At 31.9% G+C, this 14,155-nt stretch overlaps 1 protein-coding gene across 4 annotated transcripts; it reads right to left on the bottom strand.

Annotated features, from left to right (window-relative positions):
• Window positions 1-11,566: 11,566 nt before the first annotated feature.
• Window positions 11,567-13,347, bottom strand: LOC111396030 (alcohol dehydrogenase-like 1). 4 transcript variants are annotated; one of them, XM_023022292.1, is made up of 7 exons: window positions 13,239-13,347; window positions 13,030-13,172; window positions 12,927-12,964; window positions 12,447-12,852; window positions 12,136-12,372; window positions 11,895-12,053; window positions 11,567-11,830 (listed from the first exon to the last, which is right to left on the bottom strand). In XM_023022292.1, the coding sequence occupies exons 1-7, from the start codon at window positions 13,261-13,263 to the stop codon at window positions 11,717-11,719; spliced, it is 1,122 nt and encodes a 373-aa protein (XP_022878060.1). In that variant the 5' UTR covers window positions 13,264-13,347; the 3' UTR covers window positions 11,567-11,716. The 4 variants fall into 4 exon arrangements, with proteins under 4 accessions (XP_022878060.1, XP_022878065.1, XP_022878050.1 ...); XM_023022297.1 differs by lacking the exon at window positions 12,927-12,964; XM_023022282.1 differs by having other exon boundaries at window positions 13,030-13,287.
• Window positions 13,348-14,155: the final 808 nt, after the last annotated feature.

Here is a 14,155-nt window from a genome sequence, read left to right as displayed (position 1 = left end):
TCAATAAATTACATATTTTAATTAAGTCAAACACATCATTCAGAAATATATAATATTTCGTAGTGTTAAACGTATCCCTAATGGATAAGTCTTGCGTGTACTCAACAAGCTAACATTGATAAGGAGCTCTAGATTTTCACTATAATGATGGAAGGCAAATTATAAACCTGACTTAATATTTTTAAGAAGGAATTTAATGTGCAAAGGTGTCATCATAATTATTTATATATATTATATTCAACATACAAACAAATATAAATATAACAGTGTGGATGATTACATACTTATAGTATCTAGTCTTCTCGAGCCAAAAGGATGACTAGTTCGTTAGTTCCTAAGGGACATATAGCATTGAATCATACCATGCTTCATCTCCATGGTTTCCATATTTCTTTCATTTTCAATTAATCCAGCTGCAGTATGTATTCTATATTAGTTAGCAAGCAAGCCTAAAAGAATTAGACACGCATGCCCATGAAATAATAATAATGGACCAGCCCTCCAAAACTAAAACTAAAGAGCTCGCAGGCCCGAAACAGCAACAATTATAAACCAATAATTCAACATAGCCACATGGTCGAGTTCATAATCATTAACTAAGTATGTATTCATTGTATAAGAACATTCCTACTAATATCTAATGTCATATAGATATATTTCAAATTTCTAACAATTAAGATCATCTAAACTAATTTAAACAAATGGATCAGAACAATTAAATTATTAATTATCAAATTAACCAATTAATTTAATTTTTATTTTAGTGTCAAAGTTCTAAATTTTATTTAAAATCCCATTTTGTAGATAATTTTAAAGTCATGAATTTCAAAATAAAATTCTAAATGGGTCAATATTCAAAATTTTAGGTCAAACATTTAGAAAATCCACTCTTTTTAAAATTACATACAAAACCCATTTGATAAATTACATTCTAGTTAGGGATGGCAATTCGAATTATCAAAACTGAAAATCGTGATTAACCGAACCAATGGCGCAATGACTGGATATGATATTTGATTTTAATACCCCAATTCAGGGTAGGACAGGTATGATATTTACGTCGTTGCCCCGACTCGAACTAATTACCTGTTAAAAAGATTAATTGAGCAATTGGATTTTCCATTATTGTTTCTATAATTATGTCTAGCCCAAAATTTTGGCCCATTACCGACCCGCTAAGTCCAACTAACCTAACCTAGTAACCCTACATCCTACTACACAAATATTAGATACATATGGAATTTTTTTGTTAAATTTGAATTTTGCATTTGAGAATTGGGATATTGTATGCTAAATTGGCTTAGTATTGTGTTTTTGTTTTCATTGACTTTTTTTTCATAAATTATTTTTTCCAATTTGACAGTTGGACCCATAAAAATAATTTATTTTCGTGGTTATCAACCACTAGAACTGAGTCGAACCGAACCAACATATGTGGTTATGTTGAGGTTATGATATGGTCAAAAAAATTGGTGGTTCAGTGATGGTTTTGGTCGAATCAAACCGTTGCCAACCCTAATTCTGACCATATTTTAGAATTATAAACAGAGACACCAGTTTCTAAAATTAAAGAATAAGCCCCCCTTACTAGTAAAGGCATGCAATTTCACAAGTTGTTAGGGATACCCCATCCCCAAATCAGCCATTAACTGTTTCCATGATTTAAAAACAACTTCTAACAAATACAAAGTCGACTATGACACCACTGCTGTATTTGCATATGCAAATCGAAGTTTGAAATATTTTTCAAGTCACTTCATGGATCGTTTCTTTAGATAGAAGGCGTGATAAAAATTATAAGTTTTGCAAATTCTTCAAACGGCTTTTAGAATCTTGATCACGAACAATCACGATCTTTGTTCCTCATTATGAATCTTGATCTACCATGATCTTTTCATTATGAATCTTGTTTTCAATTTTGTGCTTGATCATATATTATTGGATCTATGCACACTTATAGCAGGGAAGGCTAGAGAAACAAGGGTTATGAGACTTGTTGAAAAGCTACATGCTTACTAAAATTTAAAATAAATGGATCTGAAACATAACCTAGTGTAATACGTGAATATTTTTTGGGACATTTTTTGGTGTTAAACAGAATATGAAAATTTTGATTCACTTCCCATTCGTTGGGATTGTGTTGCAACAAATATTAAAACGTGGTTGACAATCATGATATATGTCATAATTGCACATTATGAAATTACATTATTGGATAAATGTGCATATTTTATGAAAATACATGATATCCAATGACTCGGGTATTGTTATAAATGCTAAGGTTAGTAGATTAGTGAGATTCTTACTTAGACCTATTGATTGTCAGTTGAGTGATAGTTCAATGATTAGAAGATTTAGAGAAAATCTCACCAATAACTACTTGATTCACCAATTGAGTGGGAGTTTTGAAGTTGGAAGAATTAATGCAATTTTCACTTAGAACCCTTGAAATTTTGCATTATGAAATTAAGTTTATGATAGTGAAACAATATGATTGCGGACAATGATTGTGAACATAGTGAACTTTTGACTCTGTGCCTAACGTTGAACTATGGTAGACGTTAATTTGCGTCAATGCAAAATTAAATATGTGCATAAATGGGCATTGATTGAAATAAAATATCTCCAAAAATCTGATAGATCATGGCATCAAAATTTATATTAATTAACCTTAATAAATGTGATGAGCTAAATATGATTACATTTGACATGATAAGATTTTAAATGTACTAGAAGGACATGACACTTTAGAGAACATCAACCACGTAATAAAAGACCTTATGTAGGTCATACTACTATAGAGAATAAAGATCAGAACTTTGTCAAGTATAGAAAAATGTGGATTTTAGTACTTGAGCATTTAAAATTGTTAAGTTCTTTTATAAATGTTCTTTTTCTCAAATGTGACTTAGTTGTTGGATCCCATAGTGTTAACATTTTCTTTGGTCACATTAATTTTAGATGAGTAGTAAGTTCAAAATAATCTCTTCCCAATATATGAAATTTTGAAAGTCATTGTGACTTACAAATTGAAGTGTTAATTTTCTCTATTGACACTACCCGCTATGTGAGTAAAAGACGTGCAACTTGATGTTGCTAGGTCTCGAGGACATTCTTGTGTAGCAATGTTTTAGCTCGCATAAGATTTTGAATCTTAAGCATTAAATGAGCTAGAACAAATACAGGACAAATATGGAGACTGAAAAAGGGGACCAAGAAGAACTTTAGATAGTAAGTGAATGAATGTGGTTTTGGTAGAGGATCAACGTTATAAAGGTTCAAGTGCTTCAACTATATGGTTTGAATCTCTTAGCTCGAAAGTGGTTAAGCTAAAGAATATTATACTTGAATATATTCCTCTTAGTGTTGTTTATGCATCAATACTATATATATTGGGTCTTATCTTGTATGGATAGTGGATTCAAAGGTAGAGATCAAGAAGTATATTATTCTATGTCGAACCTTTTACTTGATATAAAATGGATATATACATATAATGAAGATGGAGTGGAGGTTTATATGACTAATACTACATCTTAGTGTTGCAAAGTGGAGAAACTGGCATCCTATTTGATACTAAGATAGTATAAAAAAAAACTCCACTAAATTTGACCTCAATTATTGTTCTTCAAAGAGTGGTCTCTTACTTGAACTTGTACGTGGTAGTTCTGTTCATACTCACAGTAGTGATGTTTATTGTGGTCCTGGATATTTGTGCAATGGTTTGAGATTTTGAGTTGAGAAAACCATTCAAAACTGTAAGGACTAAACTTTCATAGAATAAATCCATCGGAATTTCTTTGCAAGGCCGTGATTACGAGAGATAGAGATGGAACTTCACTTTTCATTACATTTATAGATGGATTCACGCACTGTGTTGAAACTGATTTTCTTAAGTTAAAGATATTATATTGATTTAGACTTTTATGAAGTCGAGTAGAAAATCAGATTATAGAACTGAAGATTTTAAGAATGGTTTGACAGCACGAATCTCTATCACGAGATTTTTAATTATCTATGTAATGAGAGAAACTCTTATGTATTGACTATTCTTTAATGTCCAATAATTATATGGTGTATTGGATTGAAGGAATGAAATATTGCTGAATATGATGAGATTCAAGATATGCAGTATAACTTACATATTTGCTTTTGGAAAGAGCATTGGCTAACTAAAACGTATCAATTAATGGAGTTCTCTCAATGTTGATAACTTCAGAATATATAAGTTTTGGACACGTAAATAATCGAATATGGGTTATCATAGACTTTTACTGTGTAATAGTCTGAATTTTGGGCTCATTTAATTTTTAGAATAGCAATTTAACTTTTCAAAATTTAGTATGACCAAAAAAAATTATTTATGGTTGCCAAATTTTGCATTGGTTGATTTATTAAAAGTCTTTCCAAATAATTTGTTAATTAGGGGTTTGGGATAAATGTCCATTTTACACCTAATTACTAAAGTTAAACATTGTTTCTCCAACTTGGCCGAAAATTGATGAAACATATATGCATGAGGTGTTTTAAATTTAGGCATGAGGTGACTAACTAATGCATGCATGAGGTGTTTTAAATTTAAGCATGAGGCGACTAACTAATGCATGAGGTGTTTTAAATTTAAGAAAGTGAAACCATGCAGCCTACACATGTTGAATTTCTTGAAGAGTCGCCCAAAATTTTTCATTTTTCTCACCTATAAATAGATGTGTTTCTGCCCTTTATTTCCCTTGCATGAAAAACAACTTATCACTTGTTTAAAAAAGGGAAGAAAATGTGAGGGAAGAAGAGGACCAGCCTAGCATTTCTCAGTTCATTTTCAACCAAGATTTCTTCAAGTTTTATTGTAAGATATTTTCTATGCTTAAGTGGTTTGATTTCATGGTAATATTTATGCTTAAGCTATGCATGAAAAACCATAATATGAATGTGGTAGACAAGTCCACAAAGTTAGATATCTGTTTATGTCTTAAGACAAGTCTGAAGGGCACCGGCAAGCCGGAATGTGCAAGTATGTGTTTGATTGCATTCTTTTGTGTAGTATTAACATGTTAAAATCTAAGCATGGTATCTTACTGAGTATTCTTTATACTCATAGTGTTTTATACTAAATTCTTAGATTCATAATTGCGGAGTTGGTGGAAGTCAGTCGGCATAATCGATGATGGGTTAGAGACAAGGTTGTTTTGCATCAAAGTTTTGTTTTTGCATGTTTTGTTCGACTGCTTTCCATATGTTTCTTATGGTATTGTATAAAAACATGTATGAGACATGATGTAATATGGTACCGGAAGTAAATTATACAATTATATCTTCTATGTTGTGTTAAGAGACCTTTTTTTTAAAAAACTTTTCCTTGCAAGTGACAAAAGGTAGAAACGGGACAGTTTTTGGGTCAACTTCAACACATTATTTTTGATTCCATAAACGTCCATTTGAGACTCTTAAAATATTACTGCATTCCTCATTGAGTTATCTTAATATGGGCACAAGAATCACTCAATTTGGATATCTGTAGCCTGAGATATGAATTTTTAAACATTGAAGGGTCAAATCTGAAATTTCTATGCAATACCTCACTGTTTTCAGTAAAATGCCCATATTATATAATCTTGGAAATTTTTATATTTTAACCTAGAAAACTACTTGAAAATATCTTTCTAATGTCATAAATTTCATAGAAAACGGAGTTGGGATGAATTTTATAAAAATAGTCGAACTTGCGGCCCCAACTAACCATGGTAGTGCAGAGTCCGTATATGTAAAGTATAATTTCTTGTCGACATGCGCTTCTGCGGGCCATTAAAAGTTATGAGAGACATTTTACCAAGTTGAAAATAAATTTCTAACATATAATACTTCTATTTAAGAGTATTTACATATACCAAAGGTAGAAGATATTATGTTTTGTACGTGACACTCGAAACTTAAGTTCGGGACGTCACATACTGGACTATATATGATCTCGATAATGAGTATGGGAACATATGTCTATTAAGAGCTAGATGTGTCTCAATGACATACATGTAGTCCAAAAAGGTACTTAAGTGAAATTTTGGATGGATATCGAGCAAAAAGAAGTAACTTTTGACATATTTTTCACTAAGAGAGAAAAGATTGGAAAACATCGTTGAAATTGATATTATACGTATTGATAAATCAGTTTTAAATAAATAGGAGATGATTCAAACTTCTTATTCAAGTGGGAGTAATCTGTTTCTAAGTTGGACCTATCTATCCGAGTGGGAGTCATCTAAGAACTATCTAATTTCAATGATACTTGTTTCAAGTGGGAACAAATGCCATTTAATATCAATAATTTTTTGTTCTGAGTGAGAACTATCTATCCGAGTGGGAGCCATCTAAGAACTGTCTAATTTTAATGATTCTTGGCTCCGAGTTGGATCTAAGAGCTATTTAATGCCAATGATTCTTGATTCAGAAAATCAGAAATGGAATTTTGAGAAAAGTGATGGGAGTATATATATGGAGTATAGAATTCCAACCTAATCTGGGATATGGCTAAAGTACTATTTGTACATTATGTTTACTGAGAACATTCAGGTTCTTGAAAGTTAAGTGGAAGACTAATGAGTTTCTGATAGATAAAGCTCATTTTTAAAAAAGGTTATACTTGATGTGAGTGTATTAAGTTGGATAAAAAAAAATTTCATAATGATGGAATCCGCTTATGTATTTTGAAAAAGGTCTATGCTAACCATCCGCTTATGTTTAAATTTAAAGTTACACCAAATAGATCCAGAGACTGTATTTTTATTCTCAATGGAGAAATGATTAAAGAGATCAACATGAATTGACTTTAGATTTCATGTTAAAGGCATTTTTTTGTATTGTGGTAACTTTATAATTACACGCATGGCCTAATACAGTCATCTTGACAATTGTACTTGAGTTTTTAGCAGGATTAAATCTCGTATAATAATTAAGTCGTATGGGCGAAAATTACTGTATTTGTATAAAGGTCTGATGGCAGGTTGTAATTCTAACTTTGATATTGATGACATTAGATTGACTAAGCATAATGAGTGTATAGAGACCATTTTGAAATGGTCGTCCTCAATTTTTGAGAGAAAAGACATAGGTTTAGCAAATTGTATGATTTGTGCTAAGAAGACTATTTGTATCTTCTTGCTCTATCACAAGAGTTTTATATTATAAATGTTCATATGGAATTGTTACCCTATTGATACTCCTATATCGGAATGTGACCACAAAAGTCTTCATAAATGTCCAAAGACTGCATAAGTTCACAAAGAAATATCCAGAGAACTGTATATAGTACGATTAAGAGTTAGGAGATAGAAGTATACGATGATGTATACTTGCCCTAACATTGGTCATGCCATGGATCTAGTCAGTGGGTATCAATATTATATTTAGAAAATGTATTGTGATACCTGAAGGGGCTACTGTTAGTTATTCTATTTCGTTGTCAAAGGAATAACTTGTAATTGAAAAGGATATACAACTGTTGACTAAAAATGAGAGTTAGTCGAGCACAATTAGTTATTGGACTTGTGCACTTTTGCTATGTAGAGTAGCAAGAAGCATACATTGTAATGTATATCTTGGCAGCTAAAGAAATTGTTTGGTATAGATACATTGAGCATCTAATGATTGTGGTTGAGAATATGAGATACATAATAGTTACACAATTATCTTATATATTAAGATCTCAAGTATCAAGATAGAACCAAACATTTGATAGTATTTACGTGAGAAACATTAGCAAAGAAAATGTCTTTGCGATATATCCACGTAAATGATGATATATAATCATCATACTTTGAAAATTTCTAGAGATATATTTGTTGGTAATGTGGTCTAGAATTTCGTAGAATATGATACTTAGTTTATTAGAGAACTCTTGATTGAGTTTTGTGTGCCCATAGATGAACAATTTTGAGGTCATGTGTAATATAATATTGGGATTACGATATAAATGATTTGTAATAAAGTATGTCGAACGGGTGGAGATTGGCTCACTCACACGAGCAATCACCTTAGACGATTTGAGATGTGCTAAGATGAGACAAAGTGATCATGTTGTGTACATGATCCTGTCGCTTTGATAGTGATCATATTGTGTACATGATCCAGTCACCTTGATAAGGTATCAAGATGATATTACAACAAGTAATCAAAATGGATTTTGCTATCCATTAAACTCGTTTAGTAGCCAGATTGAATTCTCGATTTGAGAAAACCTAGAGGAATGAATATAAAGAGAACTCAAGTTAGGTATCAGGGAATGCCTGAATTAGGATCTATACGGTGTTATTTGTTTAAAAAGAATATGACGTACACTCTAAGAAAGGGAGAAAACATCGTAGTACGTGTTTTATACCACGTGTGCTTTTACAATCAAATTGGGTAAATGAGTGAATGGATCCCTGTTTCCTCATTGTGTGAGACCCTGAGGTTTATGTAATCTCATATATACCTTTATGACTTTTGACTGTTTTTTGAGATTTTATTTTAGTGTTGATATTTTAGCATGTTGTTAATGACTATGATTGATTCGGTTTGATGGGATATATCTAGGAAAGCAGTTGATTTAAAATTGAAGGATTCAAGTAGGTAAGGAAAACTATTTTCACTAACATTTATGTTTGTATTCACCTGCAGGACAATTGTGTTTAATTATGTTTAACTATTTAGGGTATATAACACAATTGTGAATACAATGATGAGATATGGGATTCAAGTATGTTTCATAAATACTTGAGGGATGAAAAATACTTGAATTAACGTTGGAAAATGAGTTTGGGGTATAGAGAGATGTGATGTTCCTTTAAAAGAACTACTATATATCTCTAACATGTTTATAATACCGTGAGCTCTAATATTACTCGCTAGTCACACGATCTATTTGCCATATGAATCTTTGTGAGATAGATCTTGAGAAAGATCTAAGATGTGACATTCGTTATCACTTGTGGTTCGGATCAACCCCATCATGTGCGAGTGGGAGATGTTAGAAAATATGGGTAATGGGTCACCCATGTGGGGTGACCCGACCCGCAAGATTTCAAAAGTGGTGAGGAGAGAATGTTTTAAATAGAATTTAAGTTCATAACTCCCTAAAAACTCTTAAATAACTACTTGAAATTTCCATATAGAAGTTATGGAAAAGCGAGGGAAAATACAAGACATGAGAAAAATGGTGAAAATTTTGTATGGAAATTCACCTCAAAATTGGAAAGTACCTAGAATCGCATTTTTGGTATGAAATCTCGCAATAAATGACACTTAGATTGTGGACAATAATCCCCTTCCATTGTGATGGGGATTTGGACCATTGGAGTACAAGAAAATACAGATTTTGGAGATTTAAAAGCAAAGTAATTCAACCTCGATTCTGCGATTTCAAGTAAGTATCACTACTTGGAACTCGATTATAAACTTGCAAGCACGTTTTACAGATATGAATTCAAAATAATATAATATTAAAAAATGTGCTACTTCAGGTTATTGCTATTTAAAGAGCAATATGTCAATATTTTTTTAAAATATTGAAAATTATAATTAATGCTTTTCAAGAATGATAAATTTATATTCTTCTTGAATATTTATAATATAGAAAATCAATTTTCTTTAAAAATTATAACCCAATATTGAGTTGTTTAATTTTGTTTCTTCAGGAACACAATGAGATATATATTATTCGAGATATGTGCTATTTCAAGAGCACGTTATATTTTTTTTATTACTTCTTCAAGAGAAATAAATCAATAGTCTTATAGAATATTGAAAATAATATTACGCTCTTTAGGATCAATAAGCATAATATTCTTCTGTAATATTAATTATAATATTGTGCTACTTTAGGAGCAACAACATAATAAATTATCAATTTAAAATTATAAAAGAATGTCTAAAAAATATTTAATTACCATATAGATATGATATGAATTCATATAGAAAAATTAATTATAAGAAATGTATAAATAAAATAATCTTCCAAACATGCACGTGAATTGACTTCATAATAGACATGCAAATAGGACAAGGTAATCATTACACATATAATAAAATAATCATTATAGATTTTCGTACAAGCAAAAAAAAATGGAGGAGAAGAAACGGCCTCATTTGATGTATATATCCGTAAAAAAATCATATGTCACCATTTTCACTTGTGTATGTTTTATTAAGAACCAAAATTTTATATTCATAGAGAAGAATTAGGAATACAACGATAATAATTTTTAGAGTTACAAGGGTACAATTATCATTCAATAATAAATTCATCATTTACAACAAAGTCAATAGTTACCATTTAGATTTAGTGTTAAAAAATCAGGGGTTGTTCTCTTTGTATTTCAGATTTTAGTTTTGAATTTTGAATTTTGTGTTTTGAGTGTCCATTTTAAGATTGTTGAAAACGCGTTCTTTTTGTCATTTTGAAAAATTGTTTTCAAAAATTACAAGTTAAAAAACACATTTACTTTCTAGTTTTGAAAAATTGTAAAAGCAATTATTCAATATATATATAGAGAGTTTATTTACTTATACAACAAAGCAAAAGTGATGCCACATTTTGAAGTTTTGGCTTCATTTCTACTAAAAATAGCCAAAACAAATAAAAGGCCGTTTTGCGTTTCCTTTGTAATTTTTTTCCGCGTTTCCAAAAATTCATTTCTGAAAATAGGTAAGTAAACGTGTTTTCAGTATTTTCAAAAATTAAAAACTGAAAATGGTATGAAAACAATCAAGAGAACAATCCCTTAAATTTTCAGTAGATTTTGATAAAATTTAATAATTTTGATCTCATAAAAATTGTGATTGAAATTGAATTTAAGAAAGAAAAATAATTTTAAAAAATGATGACCAAATAGGTACTAAGTAAAACATCTATTGTATATTCACAAATTATCGTGAGCTTCACGAGTCTACATTTTTATCATGAATCATGAACTGAGGGTATTAGATGTAAAGAAAGACTGGCACATATCACATATTATTTCCTCTTCCAACGACAAAGCGCTTCCTTTTCCATTGATTAAACTAACTTGTATTATTTTCATTGCCAGGATTTCTAATGACACGTTAAGGTATATAAATATTAGGTTACAACTTGTATTAGTTCTAAGTGAACGTAGTTTACCGTGGCCTACCAACTTGACATGACAAATCAAGTTGAGGTCAGCCAACAATTATTACCCAACACCCACCACAAATTCTGGTGGCCAAACTTGGTAGCTCACATGTGTAGATATTTAGACAATTTCAAGCTCATTCAGCTGAGCCCCCATGGTAAACAAAACAATCAATTTGATTTTAGATTTGCCCCTAAATTTGCAAGTATAAGCGGTTAGACCTAAATAAGACCCCGTTTGGTACCCATTTTTTTCAAAATACATTTTTCTCCTCTTCTTTTTAATCACATATTCTTTATTAAAATAATATTACACGTAAATAAAAAACAATCACACATTTTTTATTAATTTACTATTCTAAAATGCATTTTTATATAAAAATGGGGATCAAACACCGCTAAGTGTTATGATTGAAACTTTATCAGGTCACTGACTTGGTGAAATTCAGGAAAACGTAAAATGTTCAGCATATCTATGTCAGTCACTTCCAAATAAAGAAATTAAATAGCATTTGAACTGCAACTTATTATTTAATGTCCTGCTTAATCATTTTACACCCAACCCAAGCATCTAAAAAAATTCTGAAAAATGCCTCAAAACTCAATTAGAACCTTGACACATTTTGGTTCCTTGAGCAGCTCAAACGCGTGGCTTATTTCTTCGAGTTGAACTTGATGAGTCAAAAGCTCGCCTATGTTTTTAATGTCCTGCAAAAGAACCAGGCTATAAGCAATTATTTTGCAGCATAAAATTTGGGTGAACTGTACGTACCCCTTTAACACATTTGTCTATTACAACGGGGAGCTCAGATTGGACCTTAACCCCGCCAAAAATAGAATACTTGAATGTTCTGCAACACAAGACCGTTGAGAAGTTTATCTCCATGCTTTTCTGGGTTCCTGCTCCAAGCATTATCATTGTACCTATCCCCTGGATCACAAAGTAGACATTATTACTAGATCTTAACAATTTGTTTGCCTAATATGACAAGTAAAATACTACTGATACTTACCACTTTAGTGGCTTCAAGAGTTTCATTTACCAATTGAGCAACCCCTGTGCACTCAAAGCAGTAGTCCACGCCTAATCCTCCCGTCACTTCTTTCACTAAATCAGATATGGATTTATCAGAATTAGTGGGGTTTATAAAATCTGTCATTCCAAAGGCATCTGCTATTGCTTGTTTGCTTTCATTTTTGTCAATGCCAATAATTTGAGCTGCCCCATGGACTCGAGCTCCCTCTATTACCTAACACAATTTCCCCACTAGTGGATGAAGGCAAAACAGAAGATGAGAAAGCAGGTAGAGTGTCTAGTACTTACACCAAGTCCAACAGCGCCAAGCCCCAAAACGGCAACAGTGGAGCCCTTCGGAACCTTGGCTTCCTTCCAGACTGCCCCAAATCCCGTAGTGAAACCACAGGAAAGGAAGCTAGCATGTGGCATGGAAATTCTAGAATCTATTTTGACAACATAATTAGCATCAATAGTGGTGTACTCTGACCAAGTGGAGCAACTAAGGAAGTGGTAGAGCTTTTGACCCCGACAGGACATCCTCGGTGTGCCATCAGTCATTAAACCTGTGAAAGCTTGAAGGGGGTAGGTTTGGCATAGATTAGTCTTGCCAGTCCTACAATTTTCGCACTCCCCACACTCCCCTAAGTAAGTTGGGATAACAATATCTCCTTCCCTCAGCTTCGAGACTCCTTCCCCGATGCTTTCTACAATGCTGAGAGTGCACACATTAGAGACATAATCATTATAAGTTGACTGCGCAAGTGTATAATTCAGAGATTAGATTACCCAACCCCTTCGTGTCCTAGAACTCTGGGGAAGACCGGCTGCAAGAGGACATCAGAGTGAGTAAGTATATTACAAAAGTAAGTAAGAATAGATGAGGTCGAACCGATGGGAATCCCTTGCAGGCAAGGACGTCAGTGTGGCAAAGGCTGGCAAACAACATCTTGACCCTGACTTCACCAGATTTGGGCGGATCCACTTGTATCTCTTCCACCTTTGGGGTCTCATTTGCTTCCCAACATACCACCGCTGCGGAAACAAGACTACTACTTTGTGAGTTTGCTGTTAAAAGAGAATGACAACATACATACATACCTCTGCATGTGATCATCTGTGACATGGCTAGCTGGGAATTGAACTTGATTCTTCAATGGAGGCAATGATGTTTTTATATATTTTCACCGTTTAGAATTAGGCCCGCGTTGATAGCGTGCTCCATTTTTTAATATGTAATTCAGACGGCCCCCACATTCAGTGGTAGGGACCCGCCGATAGCATCTGTCCTCAACTCCTTGTGCGATTGTAAACGCATCATGTGTGTCAACATTATTGGTTTGTAATTTTTATCCTTATGTTAAAATATAAAAATTGATCGTTGGCGTTATCGAGAAGCAATTTATAAAATAGTAAACGGACAAAAAACTGATATTTGATGAAAAAAATTGATGCCCACGTACTACTTCAGTAACAGAGTAATCATCACTACTATATAAAAAAAAAAGTAATATTTCACTACTGGAGAAAAAATAGTAGATTCTTTCATTTTGTCTCACTGTAGTTTTTTTTTTTTTATTGAGAGAAAGCAACGACGTTGTTTATCTTATGTATTTGATACAGTGACTTTGTTACGTTTCCTCAATTTACGCGGCATGAAGGATTATGTCATAGGGCCCTCTTTACTCTTTCTACATTTTTACACGCTACAGTCATGCCTCTCTATTTCTCCACACTAATTCAAGAGCGAAGTGTGAATTTCATAAATATATGATTAAAAATATTTTTTTTAAAAAATAAATTTTAAAAAATGAAGACCAAACATGTTAACAAATGAATATGTTTATTTTTCGAAAAATAAGTTGTTATTACCATTTCATTTTTATCGTGAAATGATTCTAATCTTAATATGTTAGATTGTGCTTTAAAATTACATAAATTATCAAATATAATTTTTAAAATTGATTTTTATAAAATAATATGTTTTTATGAATTTCTTTTTTTAGTAAAGTAATTTT

Source organism: Olea europaea, chromosome 1, assembly GCF_002742605.1.
Source record: "Olea europaea var. sylvestris chromosome 1, O_europaea_v1, whole genome shotgun sequence".
NCBI lineage: Eukaryota > Viridiplantae > Streptophyta > Magnoliopsida > Lamiales > Oleaceae > Olea > Olea europaea.
This window is presented reverse-complemented; position numbering and strand designations above follow the sequence as displayed.